Source organism: Chelonia mydas, chromosome 3 (genome assembly GCF_015237465.2).
Source record: "Chelonia mydas isolate rCheMyd1 chromosome 3, rCheMyd1.pri.v2, whole genome shotgun sequence".
Lineage (NCBI taxonomy): Eukaryota > Metazoa > Chordata > Testudines > Cheloniidae > Chelonia > Chelonia mydas.
In genome coordinates this window covers 131,463,179-131,485,025 of record NC_057851.1, presented here as the reverse complement: position 1 = coordinate 131,485,025, position 21,847 = coordinate 131,463,179, and the positions used below count along the sequence as shown (strand labels likewise).

Sequence of the window (21,847 nt, the reverse complement as noted above, 5' to 3'; positions counted from 1 at the left end):
GTATAAATCAATAAATACATTGGTAGTCAGACACATTGGAGAGAGAGATTACTATTTAGAGGAAAGGGTAGAAAATAGACAAACACAACATTTTGGATAAATCACTGAATAAAAACTAAACCTTTCAGGGTTCATGTGAACTTTTCAAAACCTTTTGAAATTTACCTAACACTTCCTTATGCCATAAGTAAAAGAGTTTCCAGAATTAGGGCACCCATATCCAGGAATGTGTTTATTCAGATGACTTGGGGGTGCAGATGCCATTGCCATAGAAGAGCTGACGTATTAAACCATCATGGCAGCATTCCAGATACAGCAGAAGCAGAATGCGTTGCACCTGTTTTCAATATGTTCCGTTATTTTTTTTACTGGGACATTTATCTGTTTATTGCCACAAGATGTATTATTATGTGCCAAACCCTATATGACACCAATCCCATTGACTGCGTAACAACTAATTGGAAATCGCAGAAATTGGCCAACCATAAAAAGAGGTGATACAAAGAAAGAATAGAGACAACAAATATATAAAAGCTATTAAATATGTATCAAATGTTATCTTTTCTAAATCATTAAAATACATTTTAGCAAAGGTTGGGAAAGTTTTTCACCTCTTTAGACAATTGCTTTAAATATTTTAAAACAATTCTTAAGAAAAAGTTTATCTGCCACCGTTAAAGTTATGCCTTCAAATATTATTGCTCTACACAGTCCAGAGTGCCTGCCTCCGCCCATCCATGATCATAAAAAAAGCCTTAAACTAAGTTAGTGTGGTTTCTAAATCCAAAGCTTTCAGAAGTCCAAGAAGTAAAAATCTGGTGAAAGTTTGATATTTACTTTAAAAAATAAAAATAAGAGATAAATAATTAATTAAATGAAATAGTCAAAAGTCATACAAAGTACAATACTAATTTTTTAGCTTGCTTACCTTCATCATAAATTTCTGCAGAGCCATGGGGGCCAGGGGAAAAAAAGAGAAAACATAAAATGAATATTTGCTCTCAGTCACTTAAAAATGTGTTGTGTTTTCCTTAAAATAGTCAACAAGATGCACTGAAGTAAAATCATATTTAAAAGCAGAATTTACCACAACAATTACTATACAGTTACAGTATATGCTAGAAAGCACATCTGCTCAAAACAATTCTTCATAAATTCTGTAAAATAATTTCCTCAATTTTAGTCTCATATTAAAGCATACATCAGACTAAATAGTTTTTATTGTGTAAATTAAAATGGAGTGCAGTGAACACAGGGGTTACAGTTGAAATATTTTAATAATGTGCTCTGCAAATGCCTTCTAACTTCACTGCAGGTTTCCACATTCAAAATGCAGTGATCCAGACAGCAACACAACTGATAGCAGTGATTATGTTATAAATAGCATGTACATAGTAAACTAAGAAAACATAATTGCTACTGCTATTTCTTGCATATTAATTCTAAAGAATTACTCCAAATGCCATATGCACTATGATGCCAAAGAATTATGGAAATGCATAATATAGTTTTCAAATAACTCATATATGAATTAAGTCGGCAGAAGAATTCTTCTAGTTCTACGTAGTTAGAATACGTGGTAACTACTTATGCTAAACTATTGTTCCATCTTGTACTTAGCTGTGATACTCTGAGTCCTTTTTCCAGACCCGAAGAAGAGCTCTGTGTAGCTTGACAGCTTGTCTCTGTCACCAACAGAATTTGGTCCAATAAAAGATTATCTCACCCCACTTGTCTCTCTAGTAACCTGGGACCAACATGGCTACACCATCACCCAGTAAGAGGTAAAACTAGTTCAAATTATTCCTCCCAGTGTGCTTTACCTAGCTTTGTCAACATTTAATTTCATCTGCCATCATGTTGCCCTTTCCTACTAAGTCCCTCAAGAACCTCAGTTCTCTGCTTGTCACTCACCTACGTAACTGTTATCCACAAATGTTGTGCTATCCTTGCTCAAACCCTTTTCCAGGTAATTAACAAATATATTAAACGTCAGTCCAAGTACAGAACCTTGTTTTCTGTCCCTTAGCCAGTTTCCAATCATTTACAGTACCTTTATTTCTTATCCCAGGACTCCTTAGAGATTCCTTAAAAGACTCTTGAGAATGCCTTTATCAAAGTTTGGTTGTTATGGTCTTTTTTCTTTCTCTCTTTTTTTTTTTTTAAAGCCCAAATTAAATTTACCACTTGGTTCACCTTTGTTGACATGATCAAGGAATTCTAGCAGATTATAGAGACAATTTTTCTTGATAGAAGCTGTACTCTTTTGTCTCTATCATATCATGTTTGTCTGGGTATTGTATAACTCTAGTTATTGTTTCAGCCAGTTTGCATGGTACTGAAGTAAGGTTTATTAGTTTATAATCCCTAGGATCACTTCTGTGCCTTTTCTAAAGACAGCTCCACTGGCCACACACACTACTACACGCGCCATGTGCACCAGAAATAACCAGAGGGAGGATAGCCCTCAAGCGCTTTTCCCCAATCAGTAGTACTGGAGGGGCAACTCTGCACGGCAGGCACCTATCTGCACACAGTGCCTGCTTGTAAGGGGCACAGCTGTACAGTGCAAGCCTTAGGGGGAACCTCTGGACACACCCCACAAATTGGTACCACTACTTATTGAACAGAACTAAAGCATTCTAGATACATCTGCCACTCCCTGGTGAGAGAAGGTTCTTTAAAAAAAAAAAAAAAAGTGTCTTCAAACTGCATCTCCTATCTCTCATTCACTGCAAAAGGAGAATGCTGACTTTCAACAGGATTAACACACAGCTGAAAAAAAATCTGCCATTCAGAAAGGGAAGCGTGCTATGTATAACAGTTCCACAGCTATCGCAACATCTCCCTACACTGAGACAGAGCTCTCACGCTACTGAAATATCAGCAGATGGCTTTGATGGACTCCCAGGAATGTGGCGGGGGGTGGGGGGGCAATACGTTGGAGGCACTACTCCATGTATTCTGAGCTCAGGGGCGGGAAGCTGGAAGTGGGGACACTCTTCTGCTCCATTATATTAGTCCCTCTCCATGCCTCACAGTGGAGGCAAACACAGGGCTCTTGACTAGGAAAAATAATCCTGAATTTATCTTTGGAAATTAACTACACAGAGTTATACTATGAGATATCTTAATGCCATCCTAAACAAGGACTTCAATACTGACCTTGAGAGATATTGCTTAAAGACAGAATTATATTGAAGTTTTAAAAAATACATAATATAGATTTATAAAGGCATGAAGTCTAACAGGGGAACAGATATTAAAACAATGAGTAAAATAACATCACCCATAACTAAAAAGCAAAACGAAAGAAGAGAATTAACAGTAAGGAAAAGTTTGTTCTAAGTTACATGCAACTCCACTGGCCTGTCAGTGAAGTTGCAATAGTGTAATTGAGATCATAGTTTTCCCAAACATGTTTAGTCACATACACCTATGAAAAATGACTATATGTTTCCAAGTCCATTACAATAACAAACCGTACATACAAAATCAATTTTAAGGATGCCACAACAATAAGCTCTATATTACAGGCATTAAAGGTCTGAGGAGTTATTGATTTTCATTTTAGTAGGGTTACCAGAAGCAACTGTGAAAAAACGGGACAGGGGTGGGGAGTAACAGGCGCCTATATAAGAAAAAGTCCCCCAAAATGGGACTGTCCCTTTAAAAATGGGACATCTGGTCACGCTGCATTTTAGCCATTAAGGCACAAAATAATATTTTATTACACTCTGAAATTTCAGGATGCATTGTAGGTTCTCCTAATATTTAGAGGCATGGACCAGAAGACAAACTCAGTTCTGATGATACTTTGAGTTCTGAGATATTTCTACAATGAGAATCAAAGACTTTAGGTGAAAACCCAGCCCCACTGAAGTCAATGGGAGTTTACCATTGACTTCAAGGAAGCCAGTATTTTTCCCCCTAGATTCATCATTAGAGTTCATCACGAGGTGTTATAGTTTAGAACACATTCAACTAGTATTTCATCTAGTAACCAGTTTACTAAGAAGATGGCTATAGTTGTGACTGTAATTTATAATACAATCTATTGGTCTATAAAAAAACAGATCATTGTTCAAATGCCTCCCTCTATCCAATGGTGCTACACAATTCTTTTTTTATTCATCTTTACATTGAGACCGACTCATATGGCATTGAACTGTAGTTCTCAATACAAATTAAAATATTTTGAACATTTAACACATTTTGTTTTTTCTCTGAAGATTTGCACATATGGATTTCCATAGATGTGCTGCTAGGTAGAAGAAGAATGTTTTTCCAGATGTAATATCATACCAAGGTCCTGACCTCTTGAAAGAGATGAAGTATCCTGACCTGATTCCAGTTTGGATAATCCCAATCTGCCGGCCTGAATTCCCTACATTCAACCGCAAATGGTATTTAATCTCTTGGGGCCAAATCCTGGGAAGAGAATCAAAGCCTAAGTACAGGTTTCAGAGTAGCAGCTGTGTTAGTCTGTATTCGCAAAAAGAAAAGGAGTACTTGTGGCACCTTAGAGACTAACCAATTTATTTGAGCATAAGCTTTTGTGAGCTACAGCTCACTTCATCGGAAGCATTCAGTGGAAAATACAGTGGGGAGATTTATATACCTAGAGAACATGAAACAATGGGTGTTACCATACACACTGTAATGAGAGTGATCACTTAAGGTGAGCTATTACCAGCAGAAGAGCGGGGGTGGGGGGGGAGGGGGAACCTTTTGTAGTGATAATCAAGGTGGGCCATTTCCAGCAGTTGACAAGAACATCTGAGGAACAGTTGGGGGGGGGGGAATAAACATGGGGAAATAGTTTTACTTTGTGTAATGACCCATCCACTCCCAGTCTTTATTCAAGCCTAAGTTAATTGTATCCAGTTTGCAAATTAATTCCAATTCAGCAGTCTCTCGTTGGACTCTGTTTTTGAAGTTTTTTTGTTGAAGAATTGCAACTTTTAGGTCTGTAATCGAGTGACCAAAGAGACTGAAGTGTTCTCCGACTGGTTTTTGAATGTTATAATTCTTGACGTCTGATTTGTGTCCATTTATTCTTTTATGTAGAGACTGTCCAGTTTGACCAATGTACATGGCAGAGGGGCATCGCTGGCACATGATGGCATATATCACGTTGGTAGATGTACAGGTGAACAAGCCTCTGATAGTGTGGCTGATGTGATTAGGCCCTATGATGGTGTCCCCTGAATAGATATGTGGACACAGTTGGCAACAGGATAGGTTCCTAGGTTAGTGGTTCTGATGTGTGGTGTGTGGTTGCTGGTGAGTATTTGCTTCAGGCTGGGGGGCTGTCTGTAAGCAAGGACTGGCCTGTCTCCCAAGATCTGTGAGAGTGATGGGTCGTCCTTCAGGATAGGTTGTAGATCCTTGATGATGCGTTGGAGAGGTTTTAGTTGGGGGCTGAAGGTGATAGCTAATGGCATTCTGTTATTATCTTTGTTGGGCCTGTCCTGTAGTAGGTAACTTCTGGGTACTCTTCTGGCTCTGTCAATCTGTTTCTTCACTTCAGCAGCTGGGTATTGTAGTTGTAAGAATGCTTGATAGAAATCTTGTAGGTGTTTGTCTCTGTCTGAGGGGTTGGAGCAAATGCAGTTGTATCGTAGAGCTTGGCTGTAGACAATGGATGGAAGCTGGAGGCATGTAGATAAGTATAGCGGTCAGTAGATTTCCGGTATAGGGTGGTGTTTATGTGACCATTGCTTATTAGCACCATAGTGTCCAGGAAGTAGATCTCTTGTGTGGACTGGTCCAGGCTGAGGTTGATGGTGGGATGGAAATTGTTGAAATCATGATGGAATTCCTCAAGGGCTTCTTTTCCATGGGTCCAGATGATGAAGATGTCACCAATGTAGTGCAACAGAGTAGGGGCATTAGGGGACGAGAGCTGAGGAAGCGTTGTTCTAAGTCAGCCATAAAAATGTTGGCATACTGTGGGGCCATGCGGGTACCATAGCAGTGCCGCTGATTTGAAGATATACATTGTCCCCAAATGTGAAACAGTTATGGGTGAGGACAAAGTCACAAAGTTCAGCCACCAGGTTTGCTGTGACATTATCGGGGATACTGTTTCTGATGGCTTGTAGTCCATCTTTGTGTGGAATGTTGGTGTAGAGGGCTTCTACATCCATAGTGGCCAGGATGGTGTTTTCAGGAAGATCACCGATGGATTGTAAGTTTCCTCAGAAAGTTAGCGGTGTCCCGAAGATAGCTAGGAGTGCTGGTAGCGTAGGGCCTGAGGAGGGAGTCTACATAGCCAGACAATCCTGCTGTCAGGGTGCCAATGCCTGAGACGATGGGGCGTCCAGGATTTCCAGGTTTATGGATCTTGGGTAGCAGATAGAATACCCCTGGTCGCGGTTCTAGGGGTGCGTCTGTGCAGATTTGTTCTTGTGCTTTTTCAGGGAGTTTCTTGAGCAGATGGTGTAGTTTCTTGTGATACCCCTCAGTGGGATCAGAGGGTAATAGCTTGTAGAATGTGGTGTTGGGGAGCTGCCTAGCAGCCTCTTGTTCATATTCCAACCTATTCATGATGACGACAGCACCTCCTTTGTCAGCCTGTTTGATTATGATGTCAAAGTTGTTTCTGAGGCTGTGGATGGCATTGTGTTCTGCACGGCTGAGGTTATGGGGCAAGTGATGCTGCTTTTCCACAATTTCAGCCCGTGCACATCGACGGAAGCACTCTATGTAGATGTCCAGTCTGTTGTTTCGACCTTCAGGAGGAGTCCACCCAGAATCCTTCTTTTTGTAGTCTTGGTAGAAAGGTCTCTGTGAGTTGGTATGTTGTTCAGAGATGTGTTGGAAACATTCCTTGAGTCGGAGACGTCAAAAATAGGATTTTAGGTCACCACAGAACTGTATCATGTTCGTGAGGGTGGAGGGGCAGAAGGAGAGGCCCCGAGATAGGACAGATTCTTCTGCTGGGCTAAGAGTATAGCTGGATAGATTAACAATATTGCTGGGTGGGTTAAGGGAACCACTTTTGTGGCCCCTTGTGGCATGTAGTTGTTTAGATAGTTTTTCTTTTGTAGAGAAGCAAAGTGTGTGTTGTAAATGGCTTGTCTAGTTTTTGTAAAGTCCAGCCACGAGGAAGTTTGTGTGGAAGGTTGGTTTTTTATGAGAGTATCCAGTTTTGAGAGCCCGTTCTTAATCATTCCCTGTTTGCTGTAGAGGGTGTTGATCAGGTGGTTCCGGAGTTTCTTTGAAAGCGTGTGGCACAAGCTGTCAGCATAGTCTGTGTGGTATGTAGATTGTAATGGATTTTTTACCTTCAGTCCCTTTGGTATGATGTCCATCTGTTTGCATTTGGAAAGGAAGATGATGTCTGTCTGTATCTGTATGAGTTTTTTCATGAAGTTGATAGATTTCCACTCCATATGGCTAAATTCAGTGCCTTGCATAATGACAGGTTTCAGAGTAGCAGTCAGGTTCGTCTGTATTCGCAAAAAGAAAAGGAGTACTTGTGGCACCTTAGAGACTAACAAATTTATTTGACCAGGCGGTCTGTGCTGCTGGACAACAACAACAAACACAAATCAGAGAGTTGGTCCTTATTTTCCCTCTAATATGGATTTGGCCCACTAGATGGGTGCAGCATACTGAACCACTGGCCACTGACCTAACACAGTACTGACTCTCCAGCAGAGAGTGTAAGGGAAATGCTATGCAAGTTTCTCTCTGGGGATTATAGGAAGTGTACAGACACTTCTGCTTCTGCTGCCCCTCTGTGAAGCAAACACGCAGCTTTGCAGCTGTCTGGAGCATTTTTACCCCCATTGTGCCTGATTTTTTGGTGCTAGGTGAAGTGAGTCCTGTGTATGTAGTTTACAAAGTGCTCTGCGTTCCCCTGATGGATGAAAGGGGCGATATAATGTAAAACATTATTTGATATGTTATCTACTGAAGTAGTTGCCATTTTCATAGTTTAGACCACAGTTTAGTACAGAGAGTGTTTCCTTACAATACCCATTTTATTCTTTATCGTAACATGCCTCTGACAGCTATAGTTATTGCTTACATGAAAAACTAATATTAGGAAAGTCTTTGGTGTATTTTTAGCTTGGTTTTATTGTGGTTTAGCTGCTGGGAATAAGAAGAAATAGGCAATCCAATGGCAACCGAGTTTTCTGCAGTTCACTGGTGATGCATGGACAACAGTTCTACAGCATGATGTTGAATAGTAAAGGGGAAAGGATTCATAATAGAATATTAGAAAGATATTTCTACTGGTGCATAGAAAAATTCAGACCTCACATCAATTCAGCCTTGGAGAGAGAAGTGCATTTAGGCAATCACCACATTAATTTCCCTTAAATGGAACTGAGCTACAATCCCAAAAGTAAAGAGCTTCATCAAATCACATAATCCATTATACTCTTAGATTAATTTAAAATAATTATTTTTATGCAGGACTTTCAGTTCTGGATTAAATTATGCCTTTAGGCACTGGTCTGTAAAACAGTAATTCCATATTAAAGACAACTTTTAGTATAACTCTTTATTTGAGCCTCATGTGGTTCTCTCTCCCACCCTTCTCTCAATTTTCACTTAAGTCATCGAGATGTGTATATGCCTAAATTGGCTGACCATGTGGTGACATACCTGAGACCCTTGTTCTTCCTCCATTTGTCCTCCATATACTTCAGGTGATGTCCAAAATAAGAATGTAAGTTCTTCAAGGAAAGGGCCATGTCTTTGTATTTGTTCTGGAACATTCCTAACATGGTTCTACCCATAACAACATAAAATATCTATACTTCTATAGATGTACTTAGTGATACAGTGCACACAAGAAAATTCTCACAGAACATTCACATTCTCAGATGACTTGTTAAAAACATTTGAAACTGTGGTAATTAACCCTCCTAAGCTATGCAACTAATTACTTTTAAATGATATTGCAGATGTATTGTACCCTTTACTATGCTTTGCTGAAGCTTAGTTCCTCACTGCCATTTTAACCTCTGAAACACCCCCAGTTTCTTTTTTCTGCTCATCTCCAAACTGTATTTCCTAGAGGCCAGCTCTTCTGTTTTATTCTGTTCAACTCATTTTCTGTTCCCCTCAATCCAGATTCTCTGTTACCTAACCAAGCTCCATGTGGGATTTGAAAGTAAGTGTTTTACAAAATATCTAAAATGTGTTCCTCTCTCACTGTAAAAGATTTACTTGCATACCAATATGAAGAATAGCCTTATCACCAATGTACATGTGGGCTGAAACAAACAGAACTCATTTGAGGGAGAGAAAAAGGCTAGTATTTGATTTCAGCAGAAAAGGTTCATCAGTCTGATTTTTCCTTAAATATTTAGGACACAAGTGTACACCACTGAAGTCAAAGGGAATTTTGTCATTGACTTCACTGGGTGCAGGATAAAGCACCTACTCTTCAGCATTTTAGCATTTAAGAAAAATATCTCTTGCTTTCTGAAGGTTATGTAAAGGAAACATTTTGATGAGGATTATCCACATGGATTTAAAAAAAAAATCACACCTGGACATATGAGGGCCAAATTTTCTGAAGAGCTAAAACGTTACCATTGCTTTTAATCGGAGCTGTCAGGTGCTGAGCAATTTTGAAAAATCTGGCCACTATATTTCTGTGTCTACATGGGAGCTAAGCTCTTTTGAAAATCTGGAGCTAATTGTGGGTGCTGTGCACTTTTCAAAATTTGGCCACTAATACATAAGTCAACACCAAGTTGTTGGGATGCTGCAGACAGATCTGGATGCAGGAATTTTTAGCACTTTCCAAGCAACAAGGAACAAGATTTATTTTTATTTCACGTTTTAAATTATGTTAAAAAGGAAAAGGGAAAAAAAGGAAAGAATGAGAGAAATTTCTTGCATAAGAAGAGGTTATCTGTAACTGGAGGCTCTTCGAGATGTGTGGCCCCTATTTGGATTCAAAACGTGGATGCGCATCCACGCCATGTGCCAGAGCTGGAATAGTTTTGTAGTAGCGCCCATTGACCCTCACATGCATCATCTGTGTGCTTGCATCCAAAGCTATCAGAGGCTGTGTGGGTTGACGCCACTCCAGTATCCCTCTTACCACTACACAATGTAGCCCGCAGCAGAGGGGATGAAGGGCAGGTATTGGACTCCAAATAGGGACCATGTATCTCAAAGAACTTCCCGTTACAGATAAGTAACCTCCTCCTCTTCTTCAAGTGATGGTATCTATATGCATTCCAAACATGGGTGATTAGCAAGCAACGCTCAGCATGGAGGTGGGTATGAGGACTTGCAAGAAATTACAGTCTGAAGGACAGCGTGGCTGACTGCCGCATCTGTTGTCGGAGCAATAGCATAGTGAGTGGCAAAGGTGTTGACAGAGCACCACATGGCCAAATGCACCAGTTCCAGAGTTGGACAGCTTCTGCACATAGAGAAGAAGACCTGGAGCCACCTTGCTTTTTGATATAGACAACTGCTACCACGTTGTTGGGTAACATGAATGGGAGGAATGCCTGACAGACAAGACAGGCAGTTCTCAATTCCAGGACATTAATGTGCATCCTGGCCACTCTTGGTGCCAGAGGCCTTGGACTGTATAACCATCCAGGTGGGCACCCCAACCAGTAAGGCAGGAGTCTGTGGTGAAATTAGCATGGGGGCTGGGAGATGTAAACAGGGTGCCGACCAGGACCTTGCACAGGTTGGTACACCACCTGAGGGAGGCCAGGACAATCTGCGAGAGCAGGACGGTCTTGTCCAAGAGGTCTGTCTGCAGTTTGTAGATCAACTTGAGCCATAGTTGGAGACACTGCATGTGGAGGCAGGCATAGGGCATTCTGGGGGTGCAGGCCGCCATGTGGCCAAGGATGGAAAGACATTGATGGACACAGGTGTGCGGACTGCAGTGTAAGTCCATAATGAAAGAAGTGAGAGTTGCAAATCAGTCCACCAGGAGAAAGCCCAGATCACGAGAGTGTCCAGGTAGGTCCCAATAAAGGTGATCCACTGAGTAGGTATGAGGACTGATTTTTCCTTGTTGATACAAATGCCCAAAGGGCCCAGACAGCTGAGAGGAGTTGGTTGCATGTCATCACAATTAGGAGCCAGTCATCCAGGTAGGGAAACACGGAGTGGCCAAGGCACCACATGTGGACTGCAATAACAGTGAAGACTTTTGTGAATACCAAGGGAGCGGTGGCGATACCAAAGGGGAGCACACGGAACCGACAGTGGGAATCACCAACATTGAAACAGACAAATCTCCAGTGAGCTGGGTGAATGTTGATGTGGAAATACGCATCTTTCAAATTGAGAGCCGCAAACCAGGCTCCCTGGGAGAGGGAGGGGATTATGAGGGGAAGCATGACCACCCAGAACGTGAATTTTCATATGAACCTGTTGACTAACCAGAGGTCCAGGATCAGGCAGCGACCACCTTCCTTTTTCAGAATAAGGAAATATGGTGAATAAAAGCCATGGCCCTGGTAACACAGGGGGACTAGCTCTATGGCACCCTTCCAGAGAAGGATGTCTGCTTCCTCTTGGAGGAGAAATTCATGGGAGGGACCTCCACAGCCACCATGGAGAGAGCAGCGAGGGGGGAAAGAAGAATTCTACAGAGCACCCCCAGTGAATGATGTGGAACACCCTGCGGTCCATGGTGTTCATGCCCCAATTGTGGGCAAAGAGGGCAAGACAGCCCCCAAAGATGACCTGGAGCCCCATGAAAGGGATAGGAACAGTTTCACGGTTCTCGATGGAGGAGTCAAATCTGCTGCTTAGATTGATGTTGCAGGAGGGTTGATGGAGCGGAGGTGGTAGTGGTGGAGTAGCAAGACTACTGAGCACACTGGTGATGGTGGGATGGCTCCTGCTGTCTTTGAAAGTAGGGAGGGTAGAGGGTGTGGGGCATAGGCAAAAGGACGACCTCTGCTGCCCATGAGATGGGGTATAAATGCCGAGCAACCACAGCGTGGCACAAGAATCCTTCAGTCAGGGTAGGGAGTCATCTGTCTAATCACTGAAAAGTTTATGGTTATCAAAGGGGAGGTCCTCATGTGTGGTCTGGACCTCCTTAGAGAACCCAGACAATTGGAGCCAGGAGTCTCCGACTACACCAGAGAGCATGATGCAGTGTCAGCGACATCCACAGCTGCCTAGAGGCTCACCTTGGCAACCAATCTGCCTTTGTCCAGCAGCATCTGGAAGTCTCACTGCTTGTCTGGTGGTAAAAGAGCCTGAAACTCCGAAAGCTTGCAGTAGGTGAGAAAGTCGTATTTCGCCAACAGGACCTGATAGTTGGTCATACGGAACAGGAGTCCCACAGAAGAATAAACTTTCCTGCCCAAAAGGTCCAGCTTTTTTGCCACCCTGTCTGGAGGAGTGGACTTGAGGTGTTGTTGGCAAGTGCGTTCGGTCGCCGCATGAACTATCAGTGATTTGGGGAGTGGGTGAGTGGGGGAAAAGGAAGTGTGTGCCCTGAGACGGGACAAAAATACCTTTCTGCATGTTTAAGAATAGGGCTACAGGCAGCTGGTGTATGCCAAACCGACTGCACTAGTTGCAGAATGGCCTCATAGACAGGGAGGGCCATCTGGGAGGGTCCCGGCAGAGGCAGAATATCCAGCAGCTGGTTTTGTGGGTCCTGGATCTATTATACCATGAGGCCAATGGCCGCAGCTACTTGCTGAAGCAGGTTGTAGTATTTTTCCTGGTCATAAGGAGGAGAGAGGGAGGGTGGAATCAGTGCCTCATCCGTTGACAAGGCTATGGTAGGGACCAATAGTACCGATGGTACTGGCTGCGCTAGGTCTTCCCCAGGGTTGTCATAAACTGAAGAGGGCATGGTGTGGGCAGGGGATGGTCGGTAAGATGTCACTGGCGGAACCCCATGGTCCCGATACAGGTCCTAGGGAGGCCAGTAGGGTGAAGCATAAAGATCACCGGTGTCAGCAAGCCACAGGGATAGTGGAACCATGGCTCAGCAGTAGGGCCGGATGCCGGTGGATAGCGCACTCGGTGCCTGGGATCTGGTCTGCAACACTGAGTAGGGGGAAAGGAGGGATCCAGCTCTGAGAAGCACTCTGACTCTGAGGATGGTCCGGCAGGGGAGGAGCTGACAGTGCTGGTGGTGCAAAGCGGGCGGAAGAAGGGTGCCAGTCAGCAAGGAGCAGGAGAGGTTCATCCACCGGAGAAGGCAGGACTGAGGTGCCTGGGGTATTGGAGAGCAGTGGGGAACCAGGGTATGGGAGCAGAAGCTCCTCAGGAGGCATCAGCTATTCCAGGTGGCCGGACGTATGGGGAACCACACACGACACTCTAGAGGGGCCCGGCAGCATCGACAGTGATGGTAGTACCAGACTGGTGAGCAAGGCTGGCAGCAGCACTGGCGGATCACATCGGTGCTTCGCCTTGTGCTCGGTCCAGGGCTTCTTGGGAGTTGGAGCAGCTGGATCAGTGCGTGACTTTTCACCCAACCTGGCTCGGCTTGTGGAGGCAACACTGTGCTGTGGGGCGGTCCCTATGGGGGAGCTGCCCTGATGTTCATGTCACTGCTTCTTGTGTTCACAGTGTGGCTTCATAGGCTATGGCAGTATCGATGGCTCCAGCGCCTGGTAGGAAGATAGAAGGGCGCTCACCGGCAGTGATGGATGCCGTTCTGACAGACCCACCAGTCCCACATCTAACTGCACACATGGGCGCATAGCCTACTCCATTAGAAACCTCCGGAGGCGAAGTTCTCTAGCTTCTTGTGTCCTGGGTGGGAACAATTGGCAGATGGTGCAGCAAGAAGCAAGGTGGGCTTTGCCGAGGCACTAAAGGCACCATTGGTGCTCGTCACTCACAGAGAAGGAACGCAGGCCCGAAGTACAGTTTTTGTATCCAACTTGCCAGGTCATGACCCCTGGGAGCAGGGGGAGCTCCCTGATGGGGGAAGAAGTCCAATGGGGGAGCCTAACTAGCTGAGTCGATCAGACACTATATGCAACTAATACAACTATAAACCCTATATACAAGGGGAAAAAAGTAGGCAATCAGCTCTTTGAGCAAGCTAAGAACACCGAAGAACAGGGGTTCTGACTCTGGCTATGCAGCAATAAGAGGGGACTGGAGCGGCGTTGACCCGCATGGCCTCTGACAGCCTTGGATGTGAGCACACAGACAACGCATGACACAAATGTGGGTGAATGGACACTACTACAAAAGTGTTCTGGCTCCAGTGCATGGCATGCATGTGCATCCACCTTTGGAATCCAAATAGGGACTATCACTTGAAGAAGAATATATGATTTTCTTTCATCTTTTCCTGTCAGTATTTATACTTCCTTCATCTTAAAGAAAACATACCAGGAAAATAAAGTTCCTACATATTCAAGTATGGCAGTGATATTTTTCAAGCAGTTGGACCCTGCAGTGCTGTCTTGGATTGGTGGCAAGGTCTTGGGGCCCTATCACTTGATCTGCTGTCCACAATTACACAGAAGCCTGTCTTTTGTGAACTCCAAAAGTATAACTGGGTTAAAAAAATTAGATAAGTTCATGGAGGATAGATCTATCAATGGCTATTAGCCAAGATTGTCAGGGACACAATCCCATGGTCTGTGTGTCCCTAAACCTCCAACTGCCAAAAGCTGGGACTGGATGACAGGGCCTGAATCACTTGAAATTGCCCTGTTCTGTTCATTCTCTCTGAAGCATCTGCCACTGTCGGAAGACAGGATACTGGGCTAGATGAACCATTGATCTGACCCAGTATGACCATTCTTATGTTCTAAGAGGAAAGATAAATCATGCAAAAAAAATCCTTTTAGACTCTCTATTCCCTGGATTTACACATTCAATTTTTTTTTTTGATAGCTTGCATTTTCATTCGCATTATTACTGGTGGAATGCATAGCAACCCCTATATTAAGATAGCCCAAGCATTTCCATTCTGAAAAGGGCATTTCCAGTTTCTTTTAACTTTCTCAAAAGTGCATCTTTTCAATTGAAATTTGGTATACTTGTTCTCAGTTATCTTTTTCCTGAAAGTTTCACCAAAAATAGTTGAGCTGTTTTCAAACATGAAGGAGTATGGGGAAAAAAGAGGCTTTTGTGTTATTAATCTTTCAAAACTTTTTATGAGATGCTCTTAGTGCCTCAGAGGATGGTGATGGAAAGATAACATTTTGCAGCTACATAGACCCTGATCCAGCAAAGCATTTAAGCATATTCCTGTTTCTCTGATCAGGGCCACAGAAAACCTCTCTCTGATCAAAAGCCCACTTAAGACAATGGAAAGACTTCCATGGGCTTTGGATCAGCCCCATAGTTTCTAGATTGCAGATATGACTTTCAGTGATCTGATAAAATCATACATATTTGGCAGAGCAGAAATAGTTTAAAAAAATTCACCCATGTGCACTGGTTTATGTTTTACAACAACAACAACAACAATCTACTGGTGGTCCATGGCTACGCACACCTGCATAAATAAAAAGAGTGGAATTTTCGAACAAGTAAATGATCTCTCTGCATTCTATATGATTTGTTCATGCATAAGGAAGCTGAATGGAATTTCAATTTCCTGTGAAACAGTCTGTGAATGGATATATGGAATGAGGCAAGGGATCCAGCCTCAATGATCACGTATTCAGTATATTGAACAGCTTTCTGCTACTGTCTAGCAAATAGTTGCACATTTCTTATGCAATTTTCAAGTTGCTATGTTCCTTTAATATTAACTGAATTAATCCAATGTAGAGCTGGGTGAAAATTTTTGGACAAATAATTTATTTGCCAAAAAAATGTAGTTCCAGTTGAATTTGCCAAATAGTTTCAACTCCAAAACATTTTTTGGGATTCAGATGCAATTGATCCCCTACAATTTTTACCCCAGTGGTTAGAGCATTCACCCAGGTTCAATTCCCTCCTCTGCCTGATGTGGAAAAGGGATTTGGACTTGGGTCACCCACATTGCCAGAGAGTGCCCTAAACTGGTGGGTTATAGTATGGGTCTCTTGTTGTTTTTGTGAAGTGGAATAGCATCAACAGATCAGTGGAGCAGGGATCTGAACATAGATCTCCCAAATCCTAGGTGACTACCTAACCACTACGCGGTAAAGTAATTCTCTCACTCTAGCCCCATGACTATTCATTGTCATTATGAAAGATTATGAATTGCCACTATGCATGACAATCAATACTCACGGAGACATAGAGAAAACAAGTTTTCCTTAGATTTTTTGGAACCAAGCAAAAAAAATAATCAGTTATTTACCAAGCTCTAATCCAAAGAATACGTACCAAAAAACATATTAAAGGCCAGATGCCCAGCCTTGGTTAAGTCCTCTTAGCAACCTCTAGCAGTGCAAAAGCCACTTCAAATTACCCTAAAGTTGGGGATTTTCCAAAAGCTAGAGGAATTTCACAATGATTTAAAGCTAGCACAGCTGGCTTTATACCACCTACTCCACACCCTCCAGACAGGAAGCATTCCAAACTGGGCTTTAGCAGAGATGGTCAAGACATTGGTGCACTGAATTAAGAACTGTGACTAATCTAACTTTCACCAGAGGTCAGTTCAGTCCCAGTATCCTGGGAGATGTAAGGTAGCTTAGAGTCATCTTTCCCATCCCAGCTACACATGCTTGGCACAATTAGGATCCAGCCCAAGATTTCTGATGTTATGAAAAACAGGATTTAGCAACTTGAATTAAACTTTTCTCCAAAGCAGAAATATGGAGAATGCTCGGATATCCGGCTTATTCTTATAATTGGATGAGTATCTTCAAGAATAAACCAAAATTATTATTTTGGTTAAGCAGTAAACAGTGTCAGAATGTGCATTATTAGGCTTCCAATTCACATCTCAAGTGCTTTGTAAAGCACAAGGACCAGGGCCAGATTAACCTGTCAATGAGTTCTAGGCCCCTACTTTCTTATGGCTAACAACAAACAGCCATGCAAGTACACCCACCATGGCCAGCCTGCAGATTTTCTGGAACCAGCTTCTCATCCTGCTGCTACTCAGGGCAGTGCTCACCATGCCGGAGGGGCAGCCAAGCCAAATCTGACTGAGTGGTGTTATGACCTGGTGCACTGGATTGCAGAACTAAAGGATCAGCTGCCCATCCATCACAGTGAGCAGCACCCTGAGCAGCAGCAGGATGAGCTGCCAGTCCCAATAGATCCATACCATAGCTAACCCAGTCACAGTGAGTATGATGTGTGTTGCCACCCCCTGTCCCCCCACGAATTTGTGTCTGAGCCACATGCCTACTTTGCCTATAGGTTCATCCGTCCCTGACAAGGACAGGTGCTTCTACAGCTTAATACGGTATATCCTGGTGTGGCATATTACAAACAATGTATTTATCCCAAATCCCAAAATGTATTTTACACTGAAAAAAGCTTTTTTATTTACTACTATGCCAGAAAAACAATGCCAGAAGTTGGTGCAAAGTTGTGACATCACTAAGAGATTCCAATCAACTAATAAGAACATGACTTTGGTCATGGCCCAAGTTACCTCTCAATTACACTGATGCAATGCCAATAAAAACAATGGAGTCATATGGGATAACTTGAGAGGAGCATTTGGCCCTCACTGTTTAAAAATACACTCCATTCCCTATCAACACTTAGTTCATTAATGCTTTATAAAGCATTTGAGATCCTCTCACATAAAAATTGTTCCGCTACCCTTATATTAAGCAAACACTTACAATTAGACTGTAACAATCTATACCTGTTGAATTAATATTTATTAACCAGCTATTAAATATGTATTAGCCCTCTATAAATGGAACCTTAATAAAAAGTGTAACTATACAACTGCTGTTCTTCCCATTTACATACAGGAACAGGATGCCACAGATGTTCCAGATTATTTGCAGATAAAATTAAGGACTGATGAATCATGAAGGTCTTTAGACTTTCTGGGCCAAATTTTCAAAAAGGCCTCTACCTTCTTTCCATTTGCATGTGCATAAACACCTTCACCCCTAGGTGTGCAGATGATAGAAATTACATAGGATAATTACACAGGAAAAACCTATTTGTGCAAATGGATTTTTAATATGGAAATTATATCACATGTTTGCACAGAGACCTGCATCTCAAATCCTAATACAGGCTGCCACTTGTAATGCCCTGGCTCGGGCACCAGCAGCAGGGATAGGACCTAGGACATCTGATCAAAAGCATGACCTTCAACTGCCTGAACTAAAAGATCCAAGTCTTATAGCTCAAAGGCTTTATCAGATTCAAACTCATATGTGGTCCAGCCATTAGAGGGGGAGAAGGGACAGAGAAACACATTTTGTAAGCATGGATTACACACTAGTGTTGAAGGCCACTTTTTGAAAGTTTGACCCTGCTGGCTTGAAATAGTTCAATACATTACATTTAGTAAGAACTCATGTCTGGAACACAAAATAAAACATTTGTGCTGAGAGATTTTTCCCATAACATCTATAAACCATTTATATTTATATATTCTGTAGCAGCTGTTCACCATTTTAAAATATTCAGCACACACAGAATTTGGAGCTGCATAAAATAACACTATTATTTATCAGTATTAACAATTATCTTATTGCCATGCATTCCAAAATTACAATATGTCCATTGGAAAGACAGTAAAGTTTTACAGGATAGAGTTAAAACATTAGATAGCAAGGCTCAAAATTGTAAGGCAACAGTCAGAATTTTATAGGGCTTAATACTACAAGAGAAGTTATAATTACAAAAGAAATAATAACGAAAATCCTTTCTGTGTGTGATTTTTGATGGAAAAATGATACAGAAATCACCAGACCCTGCCTGGTGTAATAGCCTCTCTTTTGAGCCCTGCTAGTTCAGGTGTTATGACACACACAGGATACCAAAAACAGACATTAGAATTAATGGCAAACATGGAATATTTTTGATCAAGCAAATAAAAGACAGAAGCACATACCCATTTTTCCACATCAACTAGCTGTAGAAAGAAAAAGCAAAAAATCAGTCATCTATATCTTTGAATATAGTGAACCACAGTTTCAAATTTTCAGAAATCTCTAACAGGGATGATAAGTAAGAAACCATTGCCTATTTATTTCCCCTCCTCCCCCACATGCCATCAGCTATTTTTTTCTGAATATTAATTTCTGCAAAGTACTTCAAATTTTGAAAGCCTAAAATATCGACCATGAAGTCTGATAGTTAACTACAAGATTAACACACATTTGGAGTTGAATTAATTCAATACTACATTCTAGAACACAAATCTAACTGTATTCTGAAGTACGCCACAGGCTTCCACACTAAAGAATCTGCCTGTTCTCCCCTCTGAGCGCGCAGCCACAACAGTACACATTTTGCTTCAGAGGGTATAATGGCTTCCCTCCAATGTTTTTCATTTTAAGGGGGTGCTATTAGATAGAAAACTAATATGAGGTGAGGGTATAGCAACCCTAATCTCTGCAGCACTGTCACCTGGAACATATAACACCCAACATCAATGGACATTACGTGCAAAATAGTAGAAAACAAAACACCAAAATGTCATTTTATACTTTTGTAAGGGGGAAAAAAACTGAGTCAATCAGCTTCAATGTTTAATACGGTAATTAATTTAAAAATTATCACCTGGGAAAATGTTTGGGAAAATGTGTTTGGGAAATTATCACCTGGGAAAATGTCTCTATAAAGTTTCAGAAAGACAAAGGACTGTCTACTAAAATACACTGGCTGCCACTAAAAAAAATAGCTCTGTATTTCCTTATATTTAGAATAAAAAATACTGCAATACAGTAAATCATATGCCCTAATGTTTTACTCCTAACTAATGCTGCTGATCTTTTGTTAACGAAGACCACTGTAGTAGTTCTTCATAAATTTTCACTGAATGCTTTAGTGCAAAATATGAGTAATTTCAAACAAAAATGTTTCAGTTCCTTATTACCTGAGGAATCCCTATAATATAATGATTGCTCAGGCCCCAAATGTAGGTTTTATTATAAAAACTGTTCAATAAAAATCAAATGTTTTCTCTTTTTTGATGATATATCATTTCAGTTAATAGAGAGTTTTGGATTTCCAACACTACCACATTCCACTAATGGAGAAGAGAAACTGTTATACAACTTTCAATTTGTCATTCGTTCTTAGTTTTCTGGGATTTTGACTGTTTGGACTGAGATCCATTATGACAATTCTATGAATTGTCGATAATATGTGTTACCTTAACCCTGAGTTTGTTATCTACTGCAGTCAACATTAGAGAAATCCTTTCAAAATTAAGCTTCCTATGTTTTTAAATAAATTAAGATGAATAAGAAATAACGACCATGCTGTACAAAAAAAAAACAGGTAATACCTAAAGCCAAAAGAAAGCAATAAGACAAAAGATATCTTACTAGATGAAAAGGAGTAGTCAGGTTAATTTCACTTGAGAGTTTGCCATTCATCATCTTGTTTTCTTGACATCCCTTATGCTGAAATTGTACGTATGTGCTATTTTGCTTCACAATCAGATGGGAAGTTGATGCAAGAGAGAGCTAAATTAATTAAAGCTATATCATGTTGCCATGGTTCTTCTGGAAGTTTTCCTGCTAACCCAAAATTTACTTAAGTGAATTAGGCAGCCAGAATTGTTTTTGGGAAGGCTGTGAATCCACTTAAAGCTCAAGCTGCATTATTACTTGTATTAATCAATTGCCTCCTTATTGCTGACTTGTCTATTTGTTTTAGCAGACAGCAAAAACATTTTACAGTTTCAAGAGTCAAGCTTAATTTTAGACCACGTTCTCAGAGGCTGCAGTACACATTGTACCCATGTACTGGCGCTCTCAAAACCCTACCTTTGCAAGTACTTGCAGGCTTTTCAACATGCAAAAAGGACCTGTACAGATTGGTCTATGAGTGGAATTGTTTGAGTTGTACACATATGTATATCAGGCTTTGCAAGCATAATGGCGCATGGGCAATTGTGTGAATGCACCCCTTGCACCTATCTTTGAGGGAATGACCCTTAATCTAGTGTAAGAATACACATCCTTCCATTGGAAACCTTTCATTCTTAACTATGGCCAAATCCTGCAGCCTTTAGTCCTTACTCAGGCAAAATCATCACTAAAACTATATTACATACACTCATTATTCTAGGAGAGCCTCTCACTCTTGTTGCAAATAGTGAGAATGCTGGGGTGAAATCCTGGTCTTGATGAAGTCAATGATCAAACTTCTATTGACTTCAATAGGGTCAGGAAATCACTCTACTGTAGATATAGCAATATATTTTTCACAGCATGGTGATAAATACACCAGCAGCCATTCTACACTAATCCTGCCATATTTCTAATGCTGGTGCTGTCAAGGGAAGCTGCTGGAGGCGCAGTACTTTTCAAAAATCAAGCCAACTATGTAAATGTCTCAGTACTGCCTTAGGATCCTAACTTTTAAAAATCTGGCCTGTAAATATTGACATTTTCCTCTACCATTATTTATTACACAGGACAACAAATTCCCAACGAAATATGGAAGGCAATATAAGTAGTGTGGCATAGACTCCAATGTCCATATTACAACTTTTGCCAAAAGAAAGAAAATAGCATTAGCTAAGGCTGGATGACCACTATGCAAAATTTGATGAACTTAGGTAGATGTGGCCAGCTAGCAGATCCCAAAACAAGAGACAAGAGTACTTTGCCCAGAGATTGTTGCTGCTCCTAAGGACTGGATTTTAATGCTTAACTGACAAAGGAATATTTCTTGAATTTATGTAGGGAATGAATGCTATTACAGTTATGAGGACTATCTGAATTAGAGGTACAGTACTAGTCCACTAGAGAACACTCCAATCTGCAAATTAAAAATAAACGCATCTGATTGGAGATAA

The 21,847-nt window shown here is 41.5% G+C and overlaps 1 protein-coding gene across 2 annotated transcripts in view; it reads right to left on the bottom strand.

Moving 5' to 3' along the window:
- The window catches only part of RYR2 (ryanodine receptor 2), a 699,456-nt gene that overhangs the window by 447,569 nt on the left and 230,040 nt on the right, over positions 1-21,847 (bottom strand). The window contains exons 4-5 of one of the 2 annotated variants that reach the window (XM_043544343.1): positions 18,926-18,946; positions 929-943 (exon numbers count right to left, since the gene is read on the bottom strand). In XM_043544343.1, the coding sequence (XP_043400278.1) occupies positions 929-943; positions 18,926-18,946 (36 nt within the window). The remainder of the gene's footprint in view (positions 1-928; positions 944-18,925; positions 18,947-21,847) is intronic. The other variant, XM_043544344.1, reaches the window with a different exon arrangement.